Source organism: Lingula anatina, chromosome 1 (assembly GCF_051362555.1).
Source record: "Lingula anatina isolate TDL-2025a chromosome 1, LinAna3.0, whole genome shotgun sequence".
In the NCBI taxonomy this organism is placed as follows: domain Eukaryota; kingdom Metazoa; phylum Brachiopoda; class Lingulata; order Lingulida; family Lingulidae; genus Lingula; species Lingula anatina.
In genome coordinates, this window is record NC_141767.1 from 66,695,264 (window position 1) to 66,709,353 (window position 14,090).

General features: G+C 36.5%; 1 protein-coding gene and 1 long non-coding RNA gene across 5 annotated transcripts in view; one reads left to right on the forward strand and one right to left on the reverse strand.

The window, feature by feature from the left end:
* The window catches only part of LOC106169518 (uncharacterized), a 46,807-nt gene that overhangs the window by 20,488 nt on the left and 12,229 nt on the right, over positions 1–14,090 (forward strand). For all 4 annotated transcript variants that reach the window (XM_087017960.1, XM_087017967.1, XM_087017973.1 and 1 more), the window contains exons 20-38: positions 143–289; positions 590–739; positions 937–1,221; positions 1,652–1,864; positions 2,857–3,000; positions 3,228–3,452; positions 3,704–3,879; positions 4,465–4,573; positions 4,937–5,142; positions 5,482–5,752; positions 9,690–9,779; positions 10,027–10,205; positions 11,520–11,617; positions 11,827–12,049; positions 12,275–12,397; positions 12,651–12,838; positions 13,169–13,338; positions 13,540–13,793; positions 13,956–14,066. In XM_087017960.1, the coding sequence (XP_086874086.1) occupies positions 143–289; positions 590–739; positions 937–1,221; positions 1,652–1,864; positions 2,857–3,000; positions 3,228–3,452; positions 3,704–3,879; positions 4,465–4,573; positions 4,937–5,142; positions 5,482–5,752; positions 9,690–9,779; positions 10,027–10,205; positions 11,520–11,617; positions 11,827–12,049; positions 12,275–12,397; positions 12,651–12,838; positions 13,169–13,338; positions 13,540–13,793; positions 13,956–14,066 (3,362 nt within the window). The remainder of the gene's footprint in view (positions 1–142; positions 290–589; positions 740–936; positions 1,222–1,651; positions 1,865–2,856; positions 3,001–3,227; positions 3,453–3,703; positions 3,880–4,464; positions 4,574–4,936; positions 5,143–5,481; positions 5,753–9,689; positions 9,780–10,026; positions 10,206–11,519; positions 11,618–11,826; positions 12,050–12,274; positions 12,398–12,650; positions 12,839–13,168; positions 13,339–13,539; positions 13,794–13,955; positions 14,067–14,090) is intronic.
* LOC147764903 (uncharacterized) lies at positions 7,328–9,554 on the reverse strand. The gene is made up of 2 exons (XR_015335596.1): positions 9,323–9,554; positions 7,328–7,625 (listed from the first exon to the last, which is right to left on the reverse strand). It is a non-coding gene; the product is annotated as an uncharacterized LOC147764903 (long non-coding RNA).

A 14,090-nucleotide genomic window follows, 5' to 3' on the forward strand; every position in this document is an offset into this window, starting at 1 on the left:
GTATTATAATAATCATAATTTGTTATTGCATTAAAACTGATGAAATAACCTATTTTGTCCATCATTATATTTTGCTTTTTGTCTGCACATTTGACAGCTTTGCTGCCTTGTTTAATGATGAAGTTGTCTTTGCAAATTTCAGTGACCTGGGATCAAACCAAATAGGACGGATATTGAAAACCCACCTAGAGGATAACCCACTGGATAGAAAGTTAGACTTGAGTAATAATGATATTGCTTACATAGAAGATGGAACACTTGCCCATGTGACCAGTATGAGCTATAGCCTGTATGTAGTAATTTAAAACTTTTGCTTTAAAACTCTTGCATAACTTCTTCTCATAAATATTTCTGGGTCCTGTTAACTGGAATTGCCATCAAAAGCTTTAATTTCCACATCACTTACGCATATAAGTGTAACAAATTGGATCAACACTGAATCTGGGTTCCCTATAGTCAATTAATTCATGACTTCTTGAGATATCCTGATATCCATCAATTACTAAAATAGATAAAATATAAATACATAACACATTTACTGCATAGATGCATGCTGTATATTTATTTCAGTTATTTATTTGAATTTCAGAGACCTAAGCAACAATAAATTGACCAGTCTTCCCCATGGGGGTGACTTTCATGACTTGACCATTGGTTTATACTTTAACCTTGACAACAACCGCATCACTTCCATACCAACAGGAATGTTTAAAAATTTGAGGGTGTCTTCATTTGACATGTAAGCACACGTTTACATGAATCAAAGTAATCTCTCTGTCTTTCTGCCTCTCTTACTTTCTCTCTGCATGTCCAGAGAAAAAAATATGGTCTTCTATTTGTCTACTGGGATTATATGAAAGCACACAACTTGTTACAGATATTACCTACGTACATAACTAGATAGTCAGATCATTCAGTGCTTTTCTGTTTTTCTAGGAATCTAAGAAATAATAAGATTGCCATAATTGAACAGGATGCCTTCTCCTCTGTGTCTGTTGGTCAAGATTTAATATTCAACAACAACCCCCTGAAAATTATTAAAAGCTATGGATTTAATACTACATCATGCAGGGATTTTTTCATGAACAACGTAGGGTTAAAAACTGTTGAAACCAGGGCTTTTATTGATGTCAGCACAAGCAGAGACTTTCAGCTTAATGACAACAGCCTCGGAGCACTACCATCTTATACCTTCAATGGATTATCTGTTGGAAGGGACATGTAAGTAACTATCATATTGTTTCTCTCAAGATAAAAAATTGATCCCATTGAATTCTTCAATGCACTACCTTTTCCATTATTTTGATTAGCATGCAATTTATTAATCTGTTATACTCTAAGTCTGTGATTGTCCTTGCAAACCTATTTTAATAAAACATGTCAAAGATGAAGGAGCATTTGCAATATTTATGGAAGATATGTAGGTAATGTTTCTTTTATGTTGACATGTTTTAAATTGATGCTTCAGATAAATATTCAGAAATTGCATATGAAAAAAAATTGGGTGTTTTGTCTGGTGTTGATCAAATAATTGCATCACATGCAGCATACATGTATCTGTATTCTTTGTGCATTTAACCTATTGTTTACTGCTTTTAGCCCTTAACAAGCAACGTCATCAACAGAGATCTGAAAAAAATTTACATTGCAGGTATCTTGATCAGAGTAGCATTACAGAACTTGGAAGTGAAGTGTTTGGTACAGGATCTTCTATATCAAACATTCTACACCTACAGAACAACCAACTGGTCCAACTGGCAGCAGACGTCTTCACTGGCATTACATTTACACGTCTGGATCTATCAGACAACCTTCTGGTGTCATACCCAGGGGCTGCTCTGTCAGCACTGACTTTGACAAAATTGTAAGTGGCTTCGATTTCAGAGCATTCAGCAGCAAGATCTCTACAATTTTTTGACTTAATACATTCAGTAAATAAGCCAACCTTAAGCTGAACAAGATGTGATTATGAGAAAAAAGGCTATCATAGTCTCTAAACTATTCTTGAAAAAAGTATGTTCCAGTCCATCATCTTGTTCGTTTCGTATGAGTGGTGATCCTGTGCCCAAATGTCACACCTGCTGGGAAACAGGGTTTTAACATTTAAAACTCATTACAATGAACATTTGAAATCTGACAACCCCATGGGCATCAGACAACATTCTAACATGTGACTTTGCTGTCAGACTAAAACTGTTATTTAAGATATTAACCCAAGTAAAAGGGTGGGGGAGTGGTAATATGAGCATAGCAAACATAATAAAGTATGAGAAATTAGCTGTTTACATCAGGCCCCCACGCCCCACACTCAATAGCAAACAAGGCAAACAACTTCCTAGTTAGGGTTAACCATTTCCTGGGTGTCATATGTAGGCACTATGGACGCATTCCCATAGATTTTAGGTCGATCTATCCCCGTGGGGAGTCTCACTAGATCACTGTCAGATAATCCGGCTTAAATGTCCGTCCCGCCTACTACAAGCTGTAAGGGGGTAATTAATTCTCGTGCCCGCTCGGTTGACAGCTATTTAGCGTGAACCCCCAGGGAGTTAGGTCGATCTAGTTGGATCGATCTAATTTCTGGGAATGGGGTTTATGTCACCATTCACTTGTTCCAAGGTTCAAAGATGGTGGGTCAATATTTAGCTCTCAAGTCACATATAACTTTGTTTTTATAAAGATGTGATATATGATCAATGTTGAGGGGTTTACTTTACCTTTATTCTTAAGCCTGTTTCACTTCTACAGCTAATTTAGTAGAACAAAAAAAAACTGATATAAGTTGAATGTGAGAGCTTGTCAAGAACTGCAATATTTACAGTAATTGAAAATTGAACAAATTTTTTTTTTTTTTAGAGATATGCCAAGAAATCAGATCTCTGACATCCCAGATGGCTCCTTTGCAGGACAATCCAGTCTCACTTCATTGGATTTATCTGAGAATAGAATTGCAGTTTTGAGAGGCACAGTTTTATCACCTTTGACCAGTCTAGCTACACTGTGAGTATTCAGCAAATTGACATGAAAATTCACTGAACAAACTTCACTAGATGAATAGATAGTTTTCTGTAGTATTTAGAGTTCAAAGGTACATCACCTTTGTGATATGGGCGTACAGTGACATCAGAAACAAGATTTCTATGATTTAAACAGTTCATGTCATAACTTTTGGTCCTCTCCATGTACATATTGGACAGCTCTCTAAGCTTTGGCATTATTATTTTTAGCAAACTTCAGAGAAATCTTATTGAGAGGATTGAGGATGGAGCCTTCAATGGTTTGAATTCACTGGCAACTTTAAGACTAGGTAACAACTTAATTCCCCACCTGCCCAGTTTTGATGGGCTGACCAGTCTGGCCACAGTGGACGTGTCTGATAACCAGATTAAGACACTAGGAATGGGTCAGAACGGAACCTTCTACCTACTTGTAGATCAAGCATTGAATACTGTGTAAGGACAAGTTTTTTTTATTCAAAGATTATCTTTTGAGAATCTTACTTGAAAAAAATAGCTACTTGTGCTGTAAATGCATTATTTGTGGCATTACATGTTTTGTTGTCAAATGTTCAGCTACCATGGCTATGGTATATAGAGGCTTCCTTGTAACACACAGTAGTTCTTCTATTGATATCCTTGTTTTAAATGCTGCTCCATTTAAACAAACCAGCAACAATCTAGATTAACAGCCATTGACTTTTCAGAGATTTGTCCAACAACCCACTATCATGTGACTGCTATACTTACCACTCTCTGTCCATGGTTGCCAACAAGTTGACTTCAGCCAGGTGTGCCAGCCCTAATGAAACAATAGGATATGGGTTTGATTCAGCTGCATCTCTCCAGTACACAGATCTGAGTTTAGAGAATTATCAGTGTTGTAAGTATGTTTGACATATGTTTGTACAATGTTTCCCTGACCTATGTGTTTAAAATGGTGCAGTGGCTAAAATAAGGTAATTGGGTTTTGAAAAAAAAAAGAGAATTTTGGCACTCCTTCCCACTCGCCATTTAATTTGTCTGAAAATTTTACCAGTTCGGGCATGTGAATGAAAGTAGATTTCAGTCAAGTTGCATTGTAGTTGGTCTGTTCATTTGACAACTTTACTGTCTAGTTTTTGTAAAGCAGCAATTTGTCAAGTTAACATGAAATGCGCCATTTCAGTGAATGGTAAACTATTAATCCCTGTCCACTGGAGGTCACTCTAACAACATGCATCTTATATCAGCACTAAGGACAGTAGACAAGTAGACAATAGAATCAAGATTAGCCCCCTCTGGCCAGAAATCATTATTACAGTCTCTGTTGTCATCACTATATGACATGTACTAGTTTTTTTGTTTTTTTTTGCCTACTTGCACATTTGGCAGACTACAGTACTTCAACATTCAGCGAAACTCAAAGAAGGATGTGCCACATATCCTGTAACAATTAACAACTGTAGTCTTCATTGCCCTTTTTTAGCTGCAGTCAATGTGACGGCCATTGCCCCTGCAGCTTATCAGATACAGGTGGACTGGAACCACCCTCCCTTCCTGTACCCTGGCCAGGCAGCTGGGGACAGGAGCCAGTGGTAAGTTGACTGGGGTAGAGAGTTTATTGGAAAGGGGTGTAGGGGAGTGGTGATGTCAGCATAGCAGACATTTGTCTTTAAGACCAATATCATGCATTATTAAACTGAAACGTTTTTGCAATTTTTTCATCTATGCCGAGTAAGAGAATTTGATGATTTGGCTTGACTTGTTTGTACAAATATTTTTGTAAGATATGCATGATTAAGGCAATGACTTGTAAAAGTGAAATGGAAGGGGATAAAAGAGGTCAATTAATTGGTTTTAGAATGTATACACAGAACATGGTTTGATATTGCCACACATTAAACATTATGTGCACTAATATACTTGTTTCCTGTACAAAACCATTAACATTATTCCAGGCTTTATCTTGTCACCTGTGAGAGTGCCATAGCCAGCACTTTAAACAGCAGTGTGTCTGGCAGTTCCCCTCCCCAGGCCCTGTTTGTAGAGGCAGATGGTGTGCAACTGGGCACAGACTACATATGCCATGTTCAGTTACAGTATCAGGGGATTACAAGTGGCTTCAGTTCTCCTGCCTATGTCACCACAACTCTTGCATCTCTAGGTGATCATCTTTATATACCTATATGTACATCTGAACAGGTTTCCAGAAATTGGAAATGTTCTTTAACTGAGTAGACCATTTTGTTATATTATTATTTTTATTGTGTTCTGTGAGGAAGGAATTAAATCGGTGACAAAATATAGACCTCAGATCTGTATTCAGATTATATTTATTTTGAAATTTCATGATAACATGCACATTTTTTGTGCCTCAGCATGTGAAATAGAGCAAACTGTTAGATGCATTAATGATGGTGGCTTATATCTCTGATGCCATAAATTTGTGTTTAATATCAGTTCTATATAGGTAACTTATTTTCAACTATGTATAATTTTCTAGGGGATTCTGGTGCCCAAGTTCAGGATTACATTGTCATCTCCACATACTATGACTTCAGCCTAGTGCACACTGATTTCACTGGCACAAGTACCACTGCTGTAACGCAGCCAAGATATGTTGCTAGTCCATATGGCGCCTGGCCGGCCATGTCCACCAATCCAACACTGGACACTTACTCAGACTGGTTCAGGAAGGTGGCCGGTACCAATGTTGAGGTCCATGTTAACATGACTCTGGCCAGTCAGGCTGGTGCTGCTGTACCCACTCACAGGTAATGGATGGACAGTGGTGATTTTTCTTTAATGTTTCTAACAGTTTTTAGTCTGACATATTTTAGTCTGCTGATTCATTGTGAGTTCATTTATGAAAAAGAACTGAAATTCAGATACATGTAACAATCTCTCTTTTAAAAAAAATGAACTTAAGGTTGAAAGTTTCATGTTGATCATCTTCATTACCACCCTAGTGAAATAAACAGTTTATAGCAATTACATGTATGCATCTTGGACCTAAATAGAGAAGGACAAGTAACGCGGCATCTTCCTTTGAAGCTATGTGCGTTCGGGTAAACATTCGCCTATTGTCTCACATAATCTGTTTTGATAGCTCCACGGGCGTCTGAACAGCTTATTATCAAGGTAGCGCGCGCTGTGCTTCAGTGCATTTCTATTGTTTCTCTGCATTGATAACGCAAATTCTCGCAGTCCCTCGTGGTTGCTATGATACAGCATTGCCGCCATCTTGCAGTTGCGAGCACACAGGTTTCCGTCAACACGTGGAAATTTATTGAGGGGTTTTCGGCATTTTCCCCGTTACCTCATAAAAACGGGGTGTGAAGTTTGTCTTCAATACCTGCTGTCTTTTTCTGCCCGTGAGGTAGTCTCTGACAGGACAGAAATACGCACCCAACGACCGGAAATCTCATTCCTACATGTACCAGTAGCTGTGACACCCCGGAAGATCAATCAAATTTACACAAGAACTGACTGCTGGTGAATCAGACAAATTAAAAATGGACCTTTTTAGCATGTTTGTGAAATTATATATTACCATTAGGGGCCACTCATTTCGCAGACAGCTTAAAGAAAAGTACCAAGAATCTGTGTCTGCATCTACGAAAGAAAAAGGATTGAGAAAGTCTCTCAAAAGGAAGAGTAGAATTACAGCTTGAATTATTACCTAGATTTTCAACAAACAGACAGTATGATCTTGTGCATTTATAACATTTGGGTTTTTTCACTTAGCAATTAAGATCTTAATTAGAAATTTCATCTAGGTTTACATTAATTTTAATTAGTTATTTAAAAGTCAGATTTGTTGTATTAGTTTGGTAGAAAATAATACACCAGGTACCAAAATATGGCTTTCTGTTTTCAGTAACTGAAAAGCAGTCATAATTCAAGAACTTACTATAAGTATTCATAATATTTGGTTTTTCAGTCAGCAACTATCTTTCATTTATATTTCGTTTTATTTTTCATTAAAAGTTACCCGTTTACAATATGAGATTAATTTCACCAATACTGATCTTATGGTAATAAAAAATGCATATATTTGACATAAAAAATCTTCTTTTTATTTCTTTTCACTTCCTTTTTTTTTTACACACCTTAATATATTATGATAATAAAAGATTTGACAAATAAGACGCATATCACTGCAAGACGGTCAAAGTAAAATGTGAGTATGAATTTTATCAGGATCAGATTTTTTAAACCTGTAGTTAGTGTATTCTGAGGTAATTGAATATGCAATTTCAATCAAGCAAGAAAAAACTGTCTAAACATATAATCCATGTTTTTTACATTTCTTTTTTTCCATTATAAGATAGCAAATATAAAACAACTTGAGTACATTCCAATATTTATTATTAAAAAAGTAAACATTAAAAATGCTTGTTACAAAGCTAGTGATGATGAATATACAATACATGTGCAGTTTTCTTGTCTTGTCTCTTTTTGTGAAAGTCATGTTGGAGCTCTTTCCTATTTGTATCACGAGTAGTATTAACTTATTTATAAAAGGTATAAACTAATTTCTTATTGACCTATGTGAATTATTGTCCAAATGTTTAATTAGTGCGTCTCCTCTTGGGCAATGGTGCATTGTCCAATTTTAACTTTCCGGCATCTTGTGGAGAGAATCTGGAAGAGAATAAGAATGTTTTTATCACAAACTACTATAAATGACAATTGCCTTTTTTATTTCTACTTGGACATTTGAGCCACAGGTAAGCCTTATCAAATGCATCTCAAGATTCTACCTGTCAGGTAGATTTTCCCTCTAGTTAAATTTACTTCCCTTGTAAGGCATGGATTTTCTAGATCATTATCAGCCAGGTAACTACACCGTCAGACCCTTTGATGATTTGATAAAGCCAGCTAGGTGTTATCCAAAGGCATGTCTCAGGATTATTTCAAAGATTTCAAGCACCTGATAACAAGATAATGCAATGTAGCAAGGCAATTTCAGAGGTGAGACTCTTATCACAAATGTGATCAAGATCTACTTTTATGACCATTACCCAAGTAAATATAATCATGCACTTTGCATGTGTACATGTCCACATATACACTTTCACTATAAGACCAATGAGGGTGTTTGTCAGTCGTCTTTATTCTGTTTAGGGAATCCAATTTAAAAATGAAAAACTATTAATTATCATTCTCAAACTGGAGCAGACTTTAGCCGGTCATGTGAATATACATATATACTTCAGAGTAGTGTTAATGTCAACTTTGATAAAAGGATATTAAAAGGCCCACAGGTGCGTTTTTGTATGTCGCAATTGCATGGGTGGTGCCATATTGCAATGATAGCCCATATTAAGAGTTAAAAAAATAATAATTATCATTCTCAAACCGGAGCTGACTGGAGCCGGTAATGTGTAAATATATATATACTTTAAAGCACTGTTAATGTCAACTTTGATAAAAGGATATTAAAAGGATCACAGGTGCGTTTTTGTGTGTCACAATTGCATGTGTGGTGCCATATTGCAATGATAGCCCATATTGAGAGTTAGAAAAATAATAATTATCATTCTCAGACCGGAGCTGACTGTAGCCGGTAATGTGTAAATATATATATACTTTAAAGCAGTGTTAATGTCAACTTTGATAAAAGGATATTAAAAGGATCACAGGTGCGTTTTTGTGTGTCACAATTGCATGTGTGGTGTCATGTTGCAACGAGAGCCCATATTTAGAGTTAGAAAAATAATAATTATCATTCTCAGACCGGAGCTGACTGTAGCCGGTAATGTGTAAATATATATATACTTCAGAGCAGTGTTAATGTCAACTTTGATAAAAGGATATTAAAAGGATCACAGGTGCGTTTTTGTGTGTCACAATTGCATGTGTGCTGTCATGTTGCAACGAGAGCCCATATTAACAGTTAAAAATATTAATTATCATTCAATAATTCGGGCTCACTTAAGCAAGTAACATAAACCTATACATATAGTACACAGCGGTGTTGATGCCACCTTTATCTAAACCGTAGGTAAAAAAATACCAGACCTAAAACGATGTCGGCGAGTCGAATAAATCGGAGAGGAATTGCGTCATTTTAATTCAAAACACGATTTGAGGTTAAATTATTGCCGCATCTAAGGCTAATCCTTTACATAGAGGTAAAATTTCGAGACTAGAAATATTTTTCTATCGGATCATAGCTAAAGACAAGTATTCGACACTGCAGTTGTACAATTTTAAACACTCATTTTACGGCAACAAACACGATTGCCTTCACCATATTGGGCATTTTGAATTCCTCCATGAACAAACATACCTTATTCTCATCTAGCATCCAAAATAGCAAAAGAAATTGTACTTACATTTTATCTCTATAAGTGTCTTGACTCATCCACCCGAACGTTTTCCTCGCGTTATCACCAGCTACCTGTCCAAATGACACAAAAAGTCATCAACAGCCGCGATATGCTCGCTACCTGTACGGGAGGTCACGTGATCCGAACGCACATCGTTTCGCGAAGAGCTCGCGCTAAGCCGATTATCCTTTGATCTTTCTCCGCGTTACTTGTCCTTCTCTAGTTAGGTCCATGTATGCATCAAATCTGCTGTAAATTTGCAAGAAGGATAGATTTCTGTCAATCACCTTTATAACCACACTCATCATGTCTATTTATAGCACACTTTGTTCAATTCCCTTTAAAGCTTTGTGAAATATTCATTGATTTCTAGGTTCCACTCCTCTGCCTTCTACCCTCTAGATGGTGTTGGATATGGAGCAGAGGGACAGAGAGACTGCAACAATGTGCTCCATAATTTTGGGTAGGCCTGAATTTTCTAATGACCACACCTCAAAAGTTAAACCAAATATTGAAAGCTGTCTGGAAAAGAAAAGATATTTTAAACAATGTCAGTCTGTATTTTGTAATCTATTTTCTACTTTGGTTTTTAGGGTACCATTGAACCTGTTAAAATGTTTAGATTTCATCATCTAGGTGCGTGTCTTTAGATATCTTTGTAAAGGTTGCAACATGTGCTTCCACAATATGATGACTGTTTTTCCTTGCAGTTTCACTACAGCCATCAGGGCAGGGTTTGAGTTCACAGGAGAGGAAACTTTCACCATAGCTGGTGGGGAAGATATCTGGCTGTACCTTAATAAAGTACTAGTCCTGGAGATCACACTGAATACCACTGCCAGCAGTGTAGTATGTAAGAAAGTGAACATCTCAGCTGCCGCTTCTTCAGGTTAGTATTCTGACTCATACCCTGGGTGATATACACGTAGTAAGACAGTGCAGGAATATCAATCGATTTATAATGAAATAAATTAGTTCAGGTAATTTTTAAGTATTAAACTATAATTTCCTGTTTGGGAGAATTTCTCTTTTTTTATTTTGACAGGGAAGTTTAGAAACTGTTGTATAGAAGCCAGGAAATTTTAGTAGAGGTCATATGAGGGGTTGAGTTTTTTACCTTGAAAGCTGGGTCATATCCATGCCTCCATATGATATCTTTATCTGTTAGGCCACACTTTTTTAATTTTATGGATGACATCCTGCGCGCGCATGGATTTTCGCCCGTTCTCCAAAAAAAAAAAAAAAAAAAAAAGCCCCCCCCCCAGCCCCCAACGAAGTCGGTTGTCGCAAACGTTGTTATTGAATTTGCAAGGAAATAAGGTTTTCTGCGCATGCGTATTTTCGCCACGTGGAAATGCGGCCACTTTGCTGTCAAATTCATCTCTAGGATTACTTTCAAATTACACAACAATAAAAGTCATAAAGAGAACAGGTGCCATCGTTTTGGATTGGTATGCCATTGATATTGGGCATGGAGATATCACCTTTTTAAAATTGTGCGAAAGGCTGGCGGCGGCCGAACCATTTCTGTGACATTCTGTTTAAAGCAGCACATTAATACCAGGTTTTCTGTAGCGAAAAAAGGGTCGACAAGGGGCGTCGAGGTATTTGGTGGGCTGAAGGTCGGACAGGCCACCTGACAGTTTAGCTGCTTCGTGTGAGTTGAAGTTGACAAAATGGCATCGTCTGAAATGACCTTTAATAGATTTGGTAGTATTAAGCATATCTTTGCATCATTTTTTAAACATTTCTGTGAAGTGTTCAAAATGTTTTAATATTCTGAGAATACAAATAAAGACACACTGTTTGATTGATATTTGTTTTATTGATTGCTATACCAAATGAATGCATGAAATAACCTTAAATAGATTTGGTAATATGAAGTATATCAATTCATGACTTTTTTTTTACATTTCTACGAGGTATTCACAATGCTTTAATATTTTGAGAGCATGGATAAAGACATATTGTTAGTTTGATACGTGTTTCTGTGGTTAAATTTGTGTTTCCAGCTGTGTACTGACAGCATTCCTTTACTTAAGCAGTTTTTTTTTTTTTTTTGGACTGTTTTTTTTTTTTTTGCCCTCTCGCACCGATTTTGGGGTACCCAGAGGATGTCATCCATAAAAATAAAAAAGTGTGGCCTTAGTATTACTTTTTTGCATTTTCATTCCATCTACTTATCAAGGTATTTTTATTCCAGGAGGAGGGAATACAGTAGTGGAGCAGGGGATATTAGTTGGTACACAGTGCACTAACCTTGTAACAGTTGCCACTGAAGCAGTCCACTTAGAACTTCAGGTTGATTTTTAGTTTGCAAAATTAATTTTCTTTAATAAAATAAAATGTAATTTTCTTTATTTCCTTTTAAACTGCTTCAGCTTCGTATGTAAATTTTAGTATTGACCTAGGGAAAAACTCTGAAAAAGGCATGTGATTTTATAAAGGATAAGATACTGGTATATATAATATGGTGTCCCAATAAGACAATAGTCACGACAATATTTCAGGTTGGTGAGCTCTACCACTTCGACCTATTCCATGTAGAGCGGAGACTATGTACAAGTCAGTTGTTTATTGAGACCACATCAGCTGTGATAGTGGACGATGTCCCCCCAGTGGACTATACTGTGACCATTGCTGAAGACTTCCATGTGGATGGCATACTGACTGCTATGGCACTAACTGATGATTTCTCTTCTGGGCCAAATTATGAAATTTCTCTGCTTAGTGGTATGTTTTTATTTAGGGCATATAATTATATCATTATATTATGCAAAATTAAATTTTAAATCATATTTGTAGCATGCACTTAATATATGACACAATGATTACCATATACCTAGTGGAATGTCACTCTTGTGAATTCTACACTGAACAACTCTGTTATAAAATGGTCTTAGCTTAATGAAAGGTAAAATAAGTTTTAATAACTTTAAGATTTTGTCTCTTTTTAAGGTAATGAGGCCAGACATTTCACAATCAAGGAGGATACTTCGGCCAATCAGGCTGCTGCAGTAGCCCCAACAGAAGCTTCCCCCACATACACCAACATATCTGGGGTGCCAGTGGAATTCCTGGGTAATACTGCCATGCTACTCATTTATAGAAACCTGTGAATATGCATAACATTTTTATTGTGAAGTTCAGTATAAATTATGCTCTTGAATAGGGGTTCATATTATGTTTTAACTGATGTTGTACTTAACCAGTAGATGAAAGGTAGTGAGTGAAATGGAGTTCATTACATAATATTTTTGCAAAGCATTTAAAAAAAAAATCTAACAGCTAGCCATGTCATGTTTCTGATATTTTTGTTTCTTTTGACTGCCAGTATGTCCCACTGCTGCCACCTTTGAACCTGAACCTGTGTTTACAGACCAAGAGAGCTACACTCTGTCCACCACATCTGCTCTGCTCACTCTCAATACAACCCTGGACTATGAGGTCCAGACCAGTTATTATGTTACCATGACTGTGGTAGACACTGGGAACTCGCTGACTGGGACCATAGCTGTTAGGGCGAGTAGGAAGTGTATAATATAGATATGTCTGTGAGGTGGCATTTGTTTAAAGTATATGTGATATCCAGTAGCATAAAAATTGTAAAATGGCACACTTTGTTTTTACAAAATTGTGGAAAATGTTGATCTGAACTGTCAAATTCAGATAGACAATTATCAGATTCCCAGGAACTTGAAGGTACAAAATTTGTTAAATTCTTTTTTTTTTCTAAGGTAAAATACATTGAGTGAAATCCAAAATCTTAATTTAAAAAAAATGAAATTGATGTGGGTCATAGCTTTACATTTAGTGAGTTGATAAATTTATTTATTTATTTACCATCTTTAGGTGTGGATAACTGATGTAAATGACAACTGTCCAATCCTGGTAGAGGATACCTTCAGTTTTGAGCCTATTCCAGCTCTGAAGCAAGACCCAATTATCAACCTGAATGTTTCGGATGCTGATAGTGGAATTAACTCTGAGCTGTCATATTATGTGTCAGATGTCACGGCAGAGTAGGTGGTTTCAGACTGATGATATCACTTCATATACATGTAGTTTGCTCCATTATAATATTCACAGCCAGTACTAATGCATAATTTATTAAGCTTTATTTTTTGTCTTTTAAAATATTCAGAATCAAAGCAACCATGCAAGCACTTAATTGTTGGGTGCATATTCTAAGAAAGTGTTCTGATTTTTTTTGCATTTAACAGTCCACCACTCAATTATTCAAACCGCATGGATTTGCACAGAGAGGTTTATGTCCTCAACACCACACTGACCTTCAATATAGCAGTTATAGATGGCGGCACACCACCAAGAGGAACCACAGCCAATGTATCTTTGACTTTAAGCAACACTTGCCTAGTGTCAGCAACATTTGAACCAATTGATTACTACATCAACATCAATGCCACCACAAAAGAAGTTTATCTTAGTATACCTAAGTATTGGGTCTATGCATTTGGTAAGTGAGTTTTTTTTATCTTCTAGGGTTACATTTGCTGTTTTTTAAGTTCATTTAGTTAATGTTTAATCATTATTGTTTCAACAGTTGTATAGTATGTTTTTAATTTAATTTTCCTGGAAATATATAACAATCAAGCCATTCCCTATTGCTGTATTCCAGAGTGCATGGATCTGCTGGGGATGGCCAGTGGCATCATACAAGACAGAGTTCTCTCAGCCTCAAGTCATGACTATGTGAGCCCGCCAGGAAGAGGAAGGTTGAACTTGACACGTAAGGACAATATTGAAATATTTA